Source organism: Diorhabda sublineata, chromosome 4, assembly GCF_026230105.1.
Source record: "Diorhabda sublineata isolate icDioSubl1.1 chromosome 4, icDioSubl1.1, whole genome shotgun sequence".
Classification (NCBI taxonomy): Eukaryota; Metazoa; Arthropoda; class Insecta; order Coleoptera; family Chrysomelidae; genus Diorhabda; species Diorhabda sublineata.
The window spans coordinates 24273878-24292893 of NC_079477.1; the positions used below are offsets into that span (position 1 = coordinate 24273878).

Below are 19016 nucleotides of genomic sequence, written 5' to 3' on the forward strand. Positions count from 1 at the left end.
CGAAAAATTCGAAACAATATCGAAATCATTTGAATTTTATAGTACGGTGATTGAGCAACGCGAAAAACTGTCTTACTTAAGACTTCTAATCGTCGAACAACGTAAGAAACTGCTTTAATCTGACGTATCGAGCAGCGATATCAACCGACTGTCATATTTAAAAAAAAAAATATGAGTTTCACAATCTAATAATTACAAACAGCGTTTCTTATTGTTGAGTATACGAAATACTCACGAATAATTTGGAATAACGTTAAAAGTTTCTGAAAAATTAGTCTAATCTTATTGTACTATGTCCTAACTACGCGAAAAAGTGCCTATGTAAGACATAGGATTCAGAAGTGACAACCAATTGAAATAATTTGAGGTTTTCACGATTAATCGTGAATTAATGCAAGAAAATACCTTAATTTGACGTATCACGCAGTGACACGTATCAAAAAATATAATCGATAATATAAAATAATCGATTATTTTCGATAAATCGATTAATCGAAAATGATCAAAAATAATCGATTTATCGAAAATAATCGATCAATAGAAAATAATCGATCAATCCAAAATAATCTTCAAAAGAACGATTGTGGTTTGATTCCTACAAAAAACAAGATAAAGAGCGAGTAAATCACTAGAAACATACAGAAGACATTATGGTTTGATTTCCAATAAAAACCAACCAAATAATGAACCTACAGAAGATATTTGGAAGTAAGATTCTGATATTGAATTATGTTGAAATAATTGTTTAACGACCTCAAGATTAACATCGATTTTTTTATATTTTCCGATTAATCGATATATTTCGATTATTTGATTATTTTCGATTATTTGATTATTTTTCGATTAATCGATTATTTTGCCCACCCTAGTAGTCACATCTAGTTGGAGTTTTTTGACGTTTTTACTACTAATCGTCGAACAACGCAAGAAAATGCATCCGTATGACGCGCCACTGTCATTTTTAAAAACATTATGCTTCGTAGGATCTAATTTTAGAATGTGACTCTGTGTCCTGACATTAGAACAGACTTAAACCTCTGATAAATAAAAGAAAAACCCACGATAATTAGAAATGACGTCAGAATTACTCTGACGTTTATCAATTCCCACGGTATCCCAGCGACGCGAAAAACTGCCTACGTCTGATGTGTGATGCAGTGATGCCAAATCGATTGTCATTTTCAAAAATAAAATTAATGAACTGAAAAAAGTATGTTTTCAAGATCTAATTTCAGATAGCTTATGTCCTATTATTAAAATAAAATTGTATAATTTGAAATTACGTCACGATTACCGAAAAATGTATGTAATTTGACGGTACATGATCGATCAACGCGAGAAACTGCCTGTGTCTGACGTCAAACGAACGCTATGAGAAATATAATTGATAAACTTACCACAGTTTCTAAATCAACACCAAAAAGCGGCGTCGTTCTAGATAGAGGTAACGTTGAAAGAGATCTTCTACGATACAAAGTCTGGGAATCGGTATGTCTCAGTCTCAAATATAATGTGCCTGAGAAAAATTAAGCTTTTAGTCCTTTTTGACCAAAAGAAATATTTATTGTGAAAATAATTGTTAAAAATTGAGATAATAATGAAAGAAATCACAATTTACCTCTCGGTTCAATTTTAAGTGCTAATTGGTGTATAGGACCGGACTTGAGCAGAGTGGGCAAATAAACGGAACCCTTATAGCACAATTTGTGCCTGTATTGAGGATCCCAAGAATAAATCAACAAATCCAATTCCCTATTATTAACTAAATCGAGCTCGAAACTTTCGTCCCAGTCGAAAACTAAATCTCCAGTTCGTACCTGAAAATAAAATATAATATACTTTTATTTTCGGTCTCTGAAGACGATAACTTGGGTATCGAAACGCGCGTCAAACAGTATTTATATGTATCTGACCTCAAGTTGATAATAACGCAATCTGAAAAGTTGCCAAGGTCACAATTATGAGAAATTACTAATAAAAACAATTTTGAGATTTCCGCTGTATAATTTAAAATTAACAAATTTTCATTATGAACTTTAAATAATCATCTGAAACTAAAAATATTTATGTATTTAATATAAAAGTCATCAGTACGCCACTGCTCAGCCATGATGGCAGTTTTTAAAAGCGTTACGTTACTACGCTCGTGACAATTCCAGCAATCATGGATTGTCTAAAGTATTTATAAATGTAATGTTTCCTCTATTTCTATTGAATAATATATCATAAAAAAATCACACTTTCATTATTTTGTTCCTAATGAATTTATGGTAAATTTGACGCTAACAATAGTAAATACACAAAATTGAAGAATGTTGCAAATCTTTCTCTATAATATTCCTATGAACATCAATATAAGAGGTTATTAATACTTCACATACAGTGTTGCCACTAACTTGTATCAATTACGAAGGGAGCTTGTGACTAAGACATTTCGGTTATTTGAATAAAACCTTTTTCATTAAAGCTTCAAGCTAATGTTATTCGTCTTTTCTTGTAAAAATAATGAATCACCCATTTTGAAATATGTTGAAATTGCTATATACAGAAAATTTCTGTGACCATAATAAGAATCATAAAAAAATTTTTGGTTAAAAAGTAAATTTAAATTTCTAGAATAAGCAGGTAAAAAATTCTAATCAGACATTATATTCATGTTATATAAATCCATAAAGGATCAAAGAATTTCATGATGAGGAGTTTCGATCGAAAAGAGCCAGAGTTCACGGGTTCAGCTACTTGTGGCAACACTGCTCACATGTAACAACACAGAAAGGTCATTCAAATCAAAATGAATTAAAAACTGAACTGAATAGTTTTAAAAAGAACAATATTCTTCATAATTAAATAATTATTAATCAATTTATAGATGTTTAAACTGATGGATATATTGTCAACAGGAGTTCGTATATTATGGAAAAGAATCATATCAGGAGTAGTTAGAAATAATTCCTTTGAATAACTTATGGCAACGTTGCTCACATTTGATATTTGGAAGAGGTTATTGAGTTAAGACGGACGGAGTACTAAATGAATGAATAGAACTTTGAACAAAAAAAGTTTATTTAAATTAAATTAATTAGTTAATTAGTGGATTATTTTTTGATTGAATTGATCATGCATTCTCATTAGGAGCGCGTTAGTATGCAAAATTTCAAGTCAAAATATTAACGGAATGTTATTTTAATATTAATTAAAAAATTGGTAGCATACGACAAGACAAAGAAAGTTATATACAGGGTGGGAAATTGAATATCAACTTACCACTGTTCTAGCTTTATGTACACGATCGCATTCCAAAACACAGTATAGATCTCGTATAGCTGTTGGTCCTTGAACAAATTATAATAATTATATTAACCTCAAAATCTATTATTCAGAAGAAAAGTTCACCTGTGATAGCTGTTGGTGCACCTCCGCTGGGTGTAACAGGAGTAGTTGCCGTTGAAGTACCCGTAGATGGACGTAATCCTCTTCCTGCAAGCAAATGGACCCAAAGCATACCGCTGATGGGCTCGTCGGAAGCTAAACCTACCGATCCTGCTGCTAGTTGAGATAGACCTACAAGAAGTTACTCGATGGAGACAGATTAAGAACTTTTTTATTATTTGGATGAAAATTTTTTCTATAGTCGATATCGCGGATTAATCGATATTATATCGATATTAATCGATATATTTTCAAAAAAAACCTTTTAACCGCACCAACCTGTTATTGAGGTCCCTCCGACCATTCCCGTCGGCTTATCGATTTTATATTTTAAAAATTCAGCAGGGTTGATGTCAAGTTGTCTTTGACCTCGAGGAAGTGTACCACTAGGTGTCGGCACCGGACTGGGAGCTCCAGTTCTTACGGAATCTAGGTCGAGAAGTTGTCTCATACGACGCATCGAAGGAGATCTCGTATTACTAAGAGCTAATTCAATAAAAATAAAAATATAATAGAAAAAATATTGATCATCCTGTATAAAATATAAACAGTCTACTTGATGTTACATGATCAATTGTTTCTATGTATTTCTAAAGCTAACTGTCGAGCAAAATGAACGAGGCTATTCAGAGATAAAAAAGAAGAAGTCATATTTATACTTCATAATGTTATATTTAAGACAATTATTCTTGTAGTAACAGATTACTGGAAATTTCGCAATTACAACAACAATATTATAATGTAAATGACATCAATAGAAATACTGAAAGGCATAATGCAACAATAACGTCCCTTAAACGCGTAATTTCAATTTTCCGGTTATAATAATATTACAATTAATGTACGGGGTTTTCGAGTCGGCCTTGAAATTGTTTAGAGGTGGGACAATCATTTTAGACGGAACAGTTCTAATTTTTATTCACGTATTATATAAATAATTCTCATATATATATATATATATATATATATATATATATATATATATATATATATATACAGGGTGTTTCTAAAAATTTTATATATCAAACAGTTTAACGAGTTATGGAAAATATTATTTTTACCTGGTGTTGACGTGATATGTTGGATTGATAAAGACCTCGCTGGTATATTAGATGTTTGGGATCTATTAAAATGTCGATCAAGTGTTGCAGTTGCTCCCGGACGACCGTATCCACTGTACAAACCGCTTTCCATCTAAACACGATAACAAAATAAAATTTTCGTAATTTTCAGCGCCGCTAATTATCCACTTACATTTTTCAAAGCGTCATGTATATTTTCAGCGCTATATGTGAATCTGGCAGCTCGTTGTTGATTCAAAACATCTCTAGATGCTCTTATTTGCTCATAGATGGCGGAAGTCGATGGCGTTCGACTCAACCATTGCCTATACTCATCTGAAGAGAATACACTAGTTGACTGTATCCCTCCTTTAGTTATGAAAATTAATAATAGTTTTGCCTATTATGTTATACAGAGTGTAACAAAGTGGTAAATCGAATATTGAATCAATTATAAATCTATTGAGGATGAATTATTTCAATGCAAACGTATGCGCAAAATCTCAATAACGTACCTAACCTATTTTTTTCCATATCTTAACTCCATTGACTTTAATTTGTGATTTTAATGAAGAAGAAAGTGAATTCTGTTCAAATAATATTAACAAACAGCAATATTCGCATAGACTAAAGTGTTAATAGGTTTCGTTAAAAGCCAGCAATGTTTCAAACAATTTTCATTTTGAAAACGGTTTAGAATGTGTATTTTCGAAAATAGGGACCATTGTGAACATTAGAACGCAATCGGCTTTTCGAAAAAGTCTCAAAATTAGAAAAATGATCAAGTTTTCACAATACTAATTTGATTGTAAGGTATAGAAAAATTTGAAGGGTGATATGGGTTCAAAACCCCCTCGAAACCTTATTGTTTCGTAGATTTTGAGGTTATATATGAAAATTGCCATCACCACATCTCTTTTCTTTGTTTATATATGATTAGTACAAGACATTTCACATCTTCATACTTCATAATTAATATTAAACCTATTGATGACCATGAGTGCAGCTATCAAATGTTGCGTTTGAAAATGAATAAAATGTATTTGCGGAGTTGCCAATTTTAATATTTATAATGGAAATCTAAGTATTCATGGACAAAAAATTCGGGTGTGAATAAATGACATAAAAAAATTCTCATACGACCCCTTGTTTCTGAGTTATAAGTCTTTAAAGCTAGACACTTCCGGAGTTCACAGAGGATATTTCTTTGAACTTGGAAGAGCATTCCAAGATTCTGTCAAGCTTTTAAGATATCCCCAAAAACATGAATTCATTGTATTCAATTTAGGAGAACGTGTGTAGAAGTTATATGCTGACCAACTAATTTTTTTTACATTTAAATTTTTTTCCTGTGTAAGTAACACGATATTCAACAGTATACAAGTCAATTAGACATGTTTGATTGTGTTTTAATACCTTCTGTACGTATTTTCAATAAATAATTACAATTTATGATAATTTTCTTCAGAATGTATTTTAATTAATGGTGAACGGTTTCCATGGCATGGGAACCGACTAAAAAATCTACATATCTCTTAAATCATAAATTTTATGCAATTGAATAAAAGTAAATTTGTGTTAAAAAATCGATTAAACCAACTTTAGATTGTACAGTTTGTCCCTGTAAAAGTTACGGATTGTTAACCATTGGGCATGAGCCGCCCCTGACCTTCAGATAATAGTGTTTATTTACTTATTCCGTCAAACACACAACATGGACGTACGTAATCATCCAATGAAAATACATAATGTTCAAATGTATAATTTAGAATAAATAGTTAAACATAAGTTTTGATTTTGTAGTTTCAAAGTCCTATAACTCAGAAACGAGAGGGGGATTTTTTTGCATCAAGTCGACGATTTATGACAACGTGCGTAATTAAAAATGGCGATTAAAATTTTAAGAAAATACGTAAAAAAATAGGATTTCTTTAGTTTTAATATGGTTTACTTTATTTATCTGTGGGTTATGATGTCTATAATAGATCTGTCACGGATGTCACAAATGTCACTGTCACAAGTATCAATTTTGACTTATTTATCTGTGGGTGATGATGCCTGTGATATATCTGTCATGTATGTCACAAATGTCACTGTCACAAGTGTCAATTTTGACTTATTTATCTGTGGGTGATGATGCCTGTGATATATCTGTCATGGATGTCACAAATGTCACTGTCACAAGTGTCAATTTTGATTGATTAGTTGAAGAAATAAAAATTAAATTCGTTTTCTAGGTGAAATATAGTTATATAATAATATAAAATAGTTTATTAATCATTATCATTTATATAATGTATTTATAATAGAAATAAAATCTTTGTTTCTTAGAGCAACACATGTGTTTATTTCAATTAATTTGAAAATCGTCTTACAAATATATTGACAAAACACATCTGGGAGAGATTATTGAATTCTCAACTGAGATAATGACATAACCTAAAAATATTCATCGTGTAAGTTTTCTGATCATTGGAGCTGAAAATTTGTATATCAATTGATTGAAAAGAACTTAATATGTTCACTAAACATTATTCACAATTTAATAACTATACATTTCATCATTATAATTCAGTTGTATGTTTCTGTAAATAAAAATCAATTTTTTTCCGCTTACCTCTATCTCTTCGTATGGAGGAAGGCATTTCGGGTGCTGAAAGTGCCCCGTCAGCTTCGTCTTGAATAAGCGACACGCTTCTATCACCGAATCTTTTATTCATTGCCAATCTAGTGGGGAAAAAGTATTCCGAAATATAATTATTACTTCATACAATATAACTTTTCAAACTGTTCGTTTTCAAGTTCAAACTACATCAAACACTAAGAAAAAGCATGTAAAACGTAGATAATCAGTTTTAAATATTGTATAGATGTTGCCGCTTCCTGACGGGAACCAACGTCTTAGTTAAGCGATTCCATATGTCCCTTAGATACTTGAAGTTTCATCAACTTAACAGATTGCTTACCCTAATTTTTCTATTGATGTGTTATTAATAGTTTCAACTTCCAACGAGTACAGTAGTCCGATTATTGGAAACCTCTTCATTTATTTATATTTTAGGTAATTTATTTCCTCAAATACTTAATCAAAAACTTTTAAGGGCTTTTAATTTGAATATGATATGAAATTAAATATAATCTTACCTTGTTGCCGCCCTGGTGTCTCGAGGTAAAGAATTAAATTTAGTGGTAATATCTTGAGATGTTAGAGAATTTTGACGTCCCAATGTTGGTATTGTACTATGCGGGATACCTCCTGCAGCTCCCTGATTACGACTTGAAACAAGAAATTGCACTTAATGCTTCGTTGACGCTTATTACATCTTCGAGTATAATTAATTTAAACTAAGGTCACGTTTCTAGTTGGAAACAAAGTCTATCGGATTATAAGAGGACAGGTTTACCCGTTATAAATTACCCACCCCTTATCAGCTTTATTATTCTCTATTATATAAAAAAGTTTTGTGGTTATGTCTGAAAGCTGTTAAAATATTCTTTACATAATTTTCTACTGAAATTTGACTTGAAAAAATTGGGAAAAAAAAAACAAAAAAAGATCCTACAACTCGAATGAGCTCTACGACGAGTTTTTCTTTGGGGATATTCAAAAAGGAAACCACTTGGATTGGAGCTATACATTACAATGAGCAAAAAACCACGACCAAGGGTGTACAGCTACCTGTTTTAAGCCTCAACAAGGAGAAAAACCCTCCTGTATTCCCCCATAGAGCTGGGAGGAGAGAAACGAGATTACAGGCGAAATCTTATAGCGAAACACGATGGAGACCTGTCGGAATGACAGGGGGTAGTGGAATGTCGTATGACGAGGCACACGATACATTCACTTTTTGAAATGAGAATAAGTTGAATTAAGATTCTTCATCTTCAAATGAAAATACATTTTTACGTCTAAGGAGTTTTTGGAACCGTTGGCGATATTCACGCTGAACACACTGTTTACACTACACCAACACTCACAATTACATCGTTTGACACGCATTTTGATAACCAAGTTGTCGTCTTCAGAGACTAAAACCTATTAATTTTAATTGAATTTCCTATTTTATACTAGATTTTCCCACCAGCCCACCCTTTTCCTCGAACAATAATTGCAAGTACATGCCGTTTGATTCTTAACAGTTATGATAAGAGAATTGGTTAATTAACCGTCACAGGTTTAAAAAATCTCTATTTGGAAACATCTTTTTCCAAAATCAAAATGAAAAACAAGAGAAATTTGCTCTGGTACCTTTTCTTCTTGTTTATACATTGAGATTGAATGGAATTTTTATCGGAGTGGTTCATAAATTTGTTTACAAATCCCACTATATAACGAAACATACCCAATAAGAAGGTCAACTTGTATGTAAATTTCGGCAACATAAATTTAGTTCTACCACTTACCAATCATGGAGCCAGTGCAATAGAAATGTGTCATAACTGTCAATGTCAATTGTCGTGATAAATAAACATTTTTTTTTTCAATTTTTCAAATGCTTTCCTGTTATTAATATATTTTGATTTGTTCTAATACTACTTTCTCTATTTATAAGATTATTCTAATGTTCTCAGATTCGCCATTTTATATATACAAGGCTATACATTCTATTGAGAATTGTAGCCGCTCAAATTGAGCTCTTTTGACCCTGTATTTTTTGTGGGTTGTCAGCTAACATTTTATCCCTATTTAATCACAGCTTATCACATATTTTCGCAGCCTCGACAACAATTTAGCATAGTCATTTTCACCAATCAACTTTTGGGGTACTTGTAACTTTTTCATGTCCCTTATAATCGTCCTCATTTTCAGACTGTCGAATGCTTGTTTGAAGTCGATGAAAAGCATTTGCATATTAATTTTGTGCTCATAGCTTTTTCGAACACTAATTTTATAGTATGTACTGTTTATTTTCCTTGTCCAAAACCCTTTTGATATTCCCCTGTATCCATAATCTGTTTCAGTCTTTCATTTATTAATCTTGTTAGTATTTTGTATACGGTATTAGACTTTAATACATATGTTGGGATTTCCTCCCTTCAATATTATATTAGACCAAATTTAGTTAGATGTATATTGGGCAGACTAAGAGATCCGTTGATGTTAGGTTCAAAGAGCACACAGCTTATTGCCGATCACGCTGCCAATCATAATCATGAAATTACATACAAATTATGAAAAAATCAGTTAAAAAATGTATCCAATAATAAATTGTTGGATGGTTTTAGTCCACTTTCAGTCTATGTAGACGATAACTTGGTTATAGAAACGAGCGTCAGACAGTGTTATCGTGAGTGTTGGTGTAGTAGTAGTACAAACAGTGTGTTCAGTAGATACTATTAACTCCCATAAGTAAATAAATAACCATAAGTAAATAAATAAAGTAATCGATGATAAGCATAATATTAATGATACAATGTGTTTAATGGCGTAAAATACAAGTAATATACTCTGAAAAGCTCTAAAAATTATATTTATTATAATAAATATTGGCTTGCACTGCAACGCCATATCCGCAGAGGAAACTGAGTGTTTTTGTATTCGGTTAGAAAGTTTACCAAATGCAGATGTAAAAGGAAGTAGATAATTAATCACGGCATACGTTTTAATGCCTTTAAACAAGCTCTGTATTCTCTAAACGAAGAAACTTTAATCATTTCCATTTATTTAGAAATTACCGCATACGTTAGGAGTTATTCTGTTTTAGTTTTCGTATTTTATCACATTAAAATAATCTTTGATTTATAAATAGAAATTTAGAATGAATAACGACTTACTTGTAATAATAATATCCAGCTCTAGATCCCGAAGTAGCTTCCGTATCACTGGAATAATCCAGGCTACCTCGGGTTCTACGCATAGTACCAGTTGCTGCATATTGAGACCCGGTAGTACCGTATTTCGATTGGGCGATTTGAGCTGCGACGGCTGCTTGGTCGACAAAACGTTGATTATACCTGAAAGGATACGTATATGGTTTATAATTATCCAATTCTCTCGAATATTCATACTCAATATCACCTGCTTAGCGTTGATCCTGATTTAAGGCTGCTTCTTAGCAGACTATGTCTTCCGGCCGGAGTGATACTTGTGTAGTCTGAGTACTCCGTTTGCGGTAGATGTTGATCGGAACCTGATCTTGGCATGATACGTCGAGATCCCGTACCAGAATGTTGCACGTAATAGTGCGAGGAAGGACTTTGTTGAGAAGATATTCTGTAATAACCATAAGTAAACCAGACCAGCGCTGATACAAAAATTACGCGCCAAAATTGTTGAAGATAAATATTGGTACGATTGTTGATTCTATAGGATTTGACAAAGAACGTGTGCGGCAAATTTTGAATGAAAATATTAAAATGCGATCAGTATGTACAAAACTGATGCCTGAAGTATGTACAACATCCCAGAGCTAGATCACCCACATTATTCGACGGAGTTTACACCGTGTGACTTCTACTTTGTTTTCGAAGTTGAAGTCTACATTAAAAGGAACAAGTCGTTTGAAGCTGTGAACCTTTTTTGCATGTATACAATTCTAAAACAATTTGCACTCTTCGCTTTTAACAGTTTACAAGATGGAGCATCGGCTTATACGTTTTGGCTAACTCGGAGCTAGGTATGTGTAGAATATTCTCCCATATTATGGGAGCAACAGTGATAGATGAAAAGGAAGAAGAAGAAGATCCAAAGATAATCGAAAGAAAAACCATATTCTGACAAAATATTATAGAAGATAGAGAGAGAAGATTGGAGAAAAGAAGAATTAGAAGGAGAACTGAGAAGAAAAAATTCATTAAGGTATAAAAAAGCACAAGACTAAACTGGACAGGACACATAATGAGAAGGATAACAAAATGGATACCTCTATGGCCAAGAGACAGAGGCAAACCAAGAAATACCTGGAGAAACCAAATTGAAGAAGATAGACGGGAATTAAAAAACAGAAAAGAATGTAGAAATCTTCAAAATACTGTAACGAAAAAAACAAGGGGATTAATCCATATCAATAAAGGGTTTTTAATGTCGAACGTACCAGATGCATAATGTTACCATATGTATACAGATAGATATTGAACTAGCATTATACTGGGGGAGGAATTGTCACGAATGAAATGCAATCTAACATGGTGGTTACGCTTAACTATAATCCAAAGAATGGTTGATCGCGCGAATCAATAGGTACGCGTCATTACACTGTTTTAAGGGGCGGAGGAAAAAGTTCTTTTGAATAATGGAGATGTGTGCCATGAAAGCGTTTCATACAAGTTTATGGAAAAAATCTGATGCCAAAAACCACTGTCCCATTTGAAGTTCGTCAAGATATTAGTCGGTCAACTCGTAGATGAGTTTCGCTGACCTTCCACTTCAACACATGTAACAAGACTGGGAAAAAACTGCAAATATTGCGAAAAGGCAAGAAAAAAGATTGTCCTATGTGTTTTAATAGATAGGAAACCATGAACGCATATGGGTAATTGTTTTGAAAGATATCAACGGTTTATTCCAATCTTTTGGCGCTTCTCCCGTCTTCTATACTTTGTCCATTATTATAAAAACTGTCTGTTTCTGCTACTTTTACCATGTCTGTAGTTATTTAATCTATTCCATACGCCTCCCGCTAATCCTTTCTGATGTCATTAATCAAAATTATACATAAATTTGAGAAATAAATAAGTTTTATTATTATATATAAAAGAGTGATGATGAAACATCATTTTCTACGTAGAAACAATTGAAAAAAAAAACGAAGAAAACTTACGTAAATATTATATTAAATGTTCTAATGATGTTGAACGTTAGAGACAGTCATTTACCGCAGTTACGCGAAATTGATTATAAAAAACGAATAGTAACTGATTAAATTTTTAATAATGTAATTACCTTGTGCCGATAGGTTGTCCTCCCGCCGACATTCTTCTGCTCATACCGAACGAATGTACTTTTTCTGCAAGACTCTCCAGCGTATTAGGATAACTCCTTTCGTACGGTTGAAAATGTTGCATATTCGATTTAGGTTGTTCAGTAATGACAGGAGGAGGTGGTTGATAGCCCCAATTAGCGTCGGGCGGTCGGCTGTTATAAAACAAATCCAAACCGTTTGAGTCTACTGTTTGTTGCGTCGAATGTCGCGAATCTAACGACGAAAGACCCAATCCCAATCTGGATCTCGATTCTGACATTTCTCTACCGTCGCCCGTGTGTCTCTGACGAATAGAATCTCTGCAAAAAATTTTTAAAACTACTTCCAATTCTATTGATTATAATGATTGACAATGAAAGCCTATTATTTGTTTGTTCCACCAGGATATTCTACCATAATTGGTCTTCTCGTTTTGGAGGTTTAGATCCTATGCAACATCGTCGTAGCGGTTGTTTCCTCGTCGTTTATTTTCGTTTTCTTGGTTAGAACCTTTGTTAAGTAGGAAAATCTCTAATCCGACTAGTACTTCGCTTTCTCTCAAGCTGTCTTCCTGGCAAACCACTCGATAGAAAGATCCTCACGATGCTGTTTTTGTTTCATTGTGAGCAAACGCGGTTCTCATTTTATGCACAGTTTTCTCATGTCCAAATTTTCAGATATTTTGCGATGTACAGCACTTTTTCAAAAGTCTAATATGTCTAGTATCTCGTGCACTCGTCACCTCATAGACTCGTGGATTATTTTACGAATTATTAGATCATTCTTTCCAGCACTTTCTTGTGTAATCAATATGTCTGAAAATTCTCGTCAACCCACGTTTAGTTTCCTTTTTATGTCCTAACAATTCTAAAAATGAAAAGTAACTCAAAAAGAGAGGAGTTTCGACCCTTTTTTTGTTACTACTAAGATTCTTTTTTGATTTAAAACAAGACTGACGTTCACTAGATTATTATATAGTCCAGTGAACAAAGGTTTTTACCTCAGATTTCCACCAAGACGCAACGATTTGCTTGAAATTTTAACAGTAGATAGAAAAGACTTGAAAAAGCAAAAAGTGTGCTTCATGTTGTCCCAAGGTTGGATAAAAAGTGCCACCAACTATTTAGTATGTACTACCGCTGTTTATAGATTGTATGGAGTAATAAAATATTATGTATAAATAACAAAAACGTCGAATGAAAAGTATTTATTGAAAAAGAAATACAATTAAAAAAAAAATAATTTTTATTTCAATGATAAATTTCAATTACAATTTTTTACGTGAGGCTTTTGGGAATGAATCCCACAAGAAAAACGTTTACATTTGCTACAAATTATTGTAGTTTTTTGAAATTTTTTTTGGGTCGTTCCTGCCTCTGGAGCTGCACTCGAATGTTGTTCAGAACGATTTCGCAACTTTTTACCAAGTATTGACTCCATTCCCAATTATGTACTTAGGAATTCCATTTATATTTTTTGATATTTGCTCAACTAATGGTTTTACAAGACTAAGTCCTAGTTTTTGTAAGTAGATTAGCCTCCAATCTGTTTTGTTGTTATACCAAGTTGGTACGCTTCCAATAAACAGTGCGTAGGCATTCAAGGACGCAATATCAATTATCAGTATTGATTTTTGCGTCGGAATCATTAAACGTAAAACCATTTGAATGTAGTTCTCGTTTTTTTGTTAATTTTAATTCCTCTGGGATTCGTTTTCGTTGCCTACAAGTGTAATGCCAAAATTTTGGTACAAGTCTTCTGCTAATTTGACAGATGTATAAAACCGGTCAGTGGTCAAGTTGCGTCCTGTATTTTTGAGTGGTTCTATTAATCTATTCACAATCGTTGTTGGACCTCTTGACGCGGGTGTAGTGTCTTCAGTTTTTCCGCCATATATATACTTCCATTTGCAAAACATACCTTTTTACACAATCTGCCAACATTCTAATGAGAATTCCGTATTTGTCTGGCTTCTCTTTCATGAAGACTTTGAACGGGCATCGGGCAACATTTGATCCCGGAGCAATAAAATCGAAAATCAATGCGTTTTTCTTCTTTTCGAAAACATTACGAATTTGGGAAGATTTGTCGGTTTTTCTGCGCTCTTCGTATATGTCTTTATCATCAAATCATAAGTTAAACAAATCGTTACACTGTAATGATTAGAAATTTTGTTGTAAAAGAAGTAAAAATCTCATTGAATGCAGTTTTATATTTCAAAAATTACAGATTTTAAATGTCCACCATTAAACTCAAATACATTTTTCAATATTTTCTCGGACGTGGTTCGTAACTGCGTCTCGAAGTCATCAATTCTTCTTATCTCCTCAGCTATTTTGTTCTTTAGCTCATCCAGTGTGCGAGGCTTGTTTAGATACACTTTATTTAGACTTTAAGTAGGCACATAAGAAACAATCTGGAACCGTTAAGTCAGGAGAACGTGCTGGCCATGCAAGGTCTCCATTTCGGGAAATTAATCTCCTAGGAAACTTATTCCTTACGAACTGCATAATTATTCTAACGGTATGACTAGTTGCCCCATTCTGTTGAAACCATATTTCGTGATTTTCAACTCTCAATCTACTTAATTCGGCAGTAAGAAATGTTTGTAGCATTTGCAAATATCGCTCCGAGGTAACGGTTACAGTTCGATTGTTCTCTTCAAAAAACACGGTCCAACAATCCCAAGGGTTGCAATACCGCACCAAACCGTAATTTTTTCAGCATGTAAACGTTTCTCATGCAACTGCATTGGTTGTTCTGTACACCAATATCGAAAGTTTTGTTTATTAACAAAACCCGATAAATAAAAATGAGCTTCATCCGACATAATTAAATTATCCATCAGATCTTCTCCTTCGCCCAACAATCTTACGAATTCCCTGTAAAATGCAAGTCTGTTAGATGCATCTTGTGGGGATAATTTATGCACAATCTGTATTTTAAACGGATGAAACTTGAGATCATCATGCACTGTACGATCTGATAAGTTTAGAGCCCCTGCAGAACGAAAAGAAACGGCAAACTTATCACAGACGGTTCCATGCGCTTTCCACTTCTTAAACCATTACAAAATAATGTTCCGCGATGGAAGGCGACCACATCTTGGCATATTAAACTCAACTCGAAATCGTTTTTGGATCGTAATAACAGACTTCGTTTCAATGTAAGCTGTTACGGCGAACACGCGTTGATTTACCGGCCAATTCTCCATAGCTACTAACAGGGCCTGTGCACTGAAATAGGAGAAGTTCAGGACGATTTTTAACGCCATCTATATTATAGGTTTACATCTAAAAGCTTACTTTTTGGTGTTTTTATTTTTGAATGTTTGTCAATCTGGATACTGAAACTAAGTTGCAATCATGCAAAGGTGTTTTATATTGTTTGTTTATTAGCTATTTGCATTTTTGTGCATTTGAAAGTTTGTTATTTGTTACGAATTGTGTTTACTTACTCAAATATGAGTAAACGAGTAAAGGCCTGCTGTGTACCAGGATGCATGAATAAGCAAGCGATAAGGTGAGAGTAATATTTACTATTTATCAACATGAAAATATTTAAATTGAAATTGAAATCAAGTTTATATCTATACGAGAATAACTCTTTTCTTCCTAACTTCATTAATTTGTATTTACGAAACCAATTTGTTGAATGGTTAAATATGTTGAATGATTTTATCCTTATTTTACTTTTTTATAGACATTCCATTCCTAGGAATGAAGACGTTTGCAGAATTTGGTTGCAAAGAATAAATAACCCCAAGTTGATGCTTGCAGAAACAGTATTATCATCACATAGAATATGTGATATTCGTTTTGAACAAATTTGTAGAAACCCCAATGGCAGGTTAAAAAAACTTTCACTCTACATTTACCTGGTAAGTACTTATATTTACTGTAATAATAAACCTCTTATGAATCCTAGTGAAAAGTTATGCAGAGGAAAAGAATTGCCATTTTCGTTTGTAGGTTACGAAAAAGGTGAAAATGATATTTTTTGGGTACAGGAGCAACCATCTTCATTTTCAACTCCAAAAAGACTGATAGGTAGGTATGAATTGTAGTATATTATTTCCACAAAAATCTACCTGTTAAATCTTCTAGTCATGTAATCAAGATGCTAAATTGTTCGAATCATTGTACATTTTGGGACAGAGTTATAAGCAGGTAATTATTTGAAAACAAAGAGAAATGGATTAATGTGTTAAATATCTGGAGAATAGGCTTCATGTTTTTACTTCATATTAATAACCAAAAGGATTATTCAATAATAATTTAGGTGAAAGATAAATGTCACTGAATATTTTCTATAATGTAGTTGTCCAATTATTTATTTTTGCTTACTGATTTCCTTTTACTATTGAGATTAATTGAGACATTTTTTATAATCAATTGCAAGGACTAGTTCCTCTATCAGCACCTTTACTGGTAACAGCCCAATAGAGGGAACAAAAAAACCTGTTAAGGTGTATACAAGGAAGCGATTATTTCAAGCTCTTGTTGAAGAACCTTGTAAGTATTAATCCAAAATGTCACTTGTGCACAAATATAATACTGTCAAACGAATTAAGGCAAATTCATTAATATATTCTAGGGAACATAAAAAATATTTTATGTGCGCCTTCAGCAAAATTCTGTGATATTTTTAAAAGTTTTTCTGATAAAATCTTCAAAAGATTGCCCCAGTTAATCAATTCGTTAGGCATAAAGAAACAAATATTTCATTTGGAGGATTTGATCGCCATTTTCTCAATATTTTGTTCAGATAATAAGGATTATGTAAATATGTTTGTAAATAATAGTTTTAACATATGCATCTTTCATTACATAGGTATTATTAATAAAATTTTTAAGGGCAAAATTCTACAATATAAAGACTACGATGTTGTGATGAATATGGCATATGTTAAATATAGAAAAAGCTGCAAGAAAGACAACGGTAATCATTAATTATCCATGGTTATAAAATCAGTTTTTTATATACCATGTACAAACAGAAACATTTTTTAAACACACCAACATCTCCTGTCCTAAGCCTGCTAAAGTGTGAAGGAAAATTTTTTGTTTGTGGATATAGTTATAAAATGTCAAAAACTAAATAAAAATTATAATTATCATCCTGTGTTACAATATTCCATCTACTTATATCTTATATAAACCATTTAATTGTGAAATTTAGGTGGTCGGACCTGGTTGTCACATAATTTCAGGTATTTATATTTTCTTGGTAAACAACAATATTTGAATTTGAAATGTTAGCAAAATGAAAGTATTTTGCATAATACTTTTGTTTCATTCACAATTTGATGTGGCAACTAGCTTCGAGCATTTAAAATTACTCGAGATATTTTTAAATTTCCAGCGAAATTAGTATGGATATGAACCTTACATCAAATCTTTGATTATAGAAATCTCTTTTCTTGGTACTAAACCAATTTGAGAGATGTCGCTAGGATCGAATTTTGTCATTAAATTTTTATACAGAGTGGCAGATGTACCGAGTATATAATCAAGACCAAAGATCGCGATAGTCCATTTTGGTGTCATCATTAGCGCCCATCAGAATCAAAATCTCAATAAAAGCATACATCTCGGTAGTATTCTTAATAGGAATTATTTGTCGAATTGCTTCTTTGTTAGTGTGCATGTCGATAACACTCATAATTTCGTTTGTAAAAAATTTTTGAAATTATTCTAATATAGTTTACACTTTTCCGTTTTGCAGCAAACTTGGTTTTTCACGCAATATACTAGGAAACGACTTGAAATTCGAGGTACATCTTTTTATATATACACCCTAACATTTTTCGCAACAAATCGTATCTTGTTAAGAGTTGTCTGACGATAAATCTGGAGCCACTTCTTCTTCACATACTTCACTAACATGATCTTCCTCATCACTATCACTTGAGGATTCGTCGCACTTGAAGAATTGTGTAAAAAACAAACTATTATTACTATTATTCGAAAATTTGCTACCCAATAATGAGTTAGAAAAACGCACAAGTGGATTTCAATTTGAAAACTGAACAGAACTTACGAAAACAAAAGAATCAGCTGAAGACTTTGCGAGGGAGCGTGTTGAACGCAGGTATGGCACTTTTTAGCCAACCGATTTTGAGTTTACAGTATTTTTTCTCGAAAATTTAAAGAAGATACAAAAAAAATGTCTCAAGGTGGCACTAAGTGCCAAACCTTGGTTGTTCTAGGGTTAAGGGTTGAAAATTATAAATAGTATCCTAAAACATCGTGCCATCTTTATTTTAGTACAACAAATGTTTTTTTTTTAACTTTCTAAATGCTTTAAATTGAATTTTGACAATAAGGGGTTGTTTCCATACCGTACAGTAATTCGCACATATTGGCTAAGGGTAGATTTTGAAGTGAAGGGTAAATAGAACTTAATTCTAGAATTTCACGCAAATCCCCATGCGTCTTGATGGAAGTCTGAGGTGATACCATATTTTTACCGTTGTTCACTGGTCTAATGGACTCGATATTTTGTGCAGTTTTACACTGAATAATATTGAGATAATTAGTAGTTTATTACCCTCTGATATCCATCATAAATATGTTTTTTCAAACAAGTTTAATACGATATTTTAGCCTCTTCATCCCTTTAA

General features: G+C 32.6%; 2 protein-coding genes across 3 annotated transcripts in view; one reads left to right on the forward strand and one right to left on the reverse strand.

The window, feature by feature from the left end:
* Positions 1 to 19016, reverse strand: part of LOC130443015 (rho GTPase-activating protein 100F) — an 83142-nt gene that overhangs the window by 22742 nt on the left and 41384 nt on the right. For both annotated transcript variants that reach the window (XM_056777458.1, XM_056777459.1), the window contains exons 7-18: positions 12373 to 12711; positions 10510 to 10704; positions 10266 to 10445; positions 7635 to 7766; positions 7108 to 7217; positions 4684 to 4859; positions 4491 to 4623; positions 3709 to 3915; positions 3394 to 3561; positions 3265 to 3332; positions 1619 to 1817; positions 1398 to 1516 (exon numbers count right to left, since the gene is read on the reverse strand). In XM_056777458.1, coding sequence (XP_056633436.1) covers positions 1398 to 1516; positions 1619 to 1817; positions 3265 to 3332; positions 3394 to 3561; positions 3709 to 3915; positions 4491 to 4623; positions 4684 to 4859; positions 7108 to 7217; positions 7635 to 7766; positions 10266 to 10445; positions 10510 to 10704; positions 12373 to 12711 — 2026 coding nt within the window. The remainder of the gene's footprint in view (positions 1 to 1397; positions 1517 to 1618; positions 1818 to 3264; positions 3333 to 3393; positions 3562 to 3708; positions 3916 to 4490; positions 4624 to 4683; positions 4860 to 7107; positions 7218 to 7634; positions 7767 to 10265; positions 10446 to 10509; positions 10705 to 12372; positions 12712 to 19016) is intronic.
* Positions 15796 to 17027, forward strand: LOC130443016 (uncharacterized). The gene is made up of 3 exons (XM_056777460.1): positions 15796 to 15913; positions 16094 to 16271; positions 16363 to 17027. The coding sequence occupies exons 1-3, from the start codon at positions 15855 to 15857 to the stop codon at positions 16435 to 16437; spliced, it is 312 nt and encodes a 103-aa protein (XP_056633438.1). The 5' UTR covers positions 15796 to 15854; the 3' UTR covers positions 16438 to 17027.

What these genes read in the sequence shown, in the direction of transcription:
- LOC130443016 (XM_056777460.1), top strand. Translation starts at nt 15,855, where the DNA reads ATGAGTAAACGAGTAAAGGCCTGCTGTGTACCAGGATGCATGAATAAG. An exon ending in ATGAATAAGCAAGCGATAAG is followed by an intron (nt 15,914 to 16,093) that starts GTGAGAGTAATA and finishes ACTTTTTTATAG; the next exon opens with ACATTCCATTCCTAGGAATG. An exon ending in TTTCACTCTACATTTACCTG is followed by an intron (nt 16,272 to 16,362) that starts GTAAGTACTTAT and finishes TTTCGTTTGTAG; the next exon opens with GTTACGAAAAAGGTGAAAAT.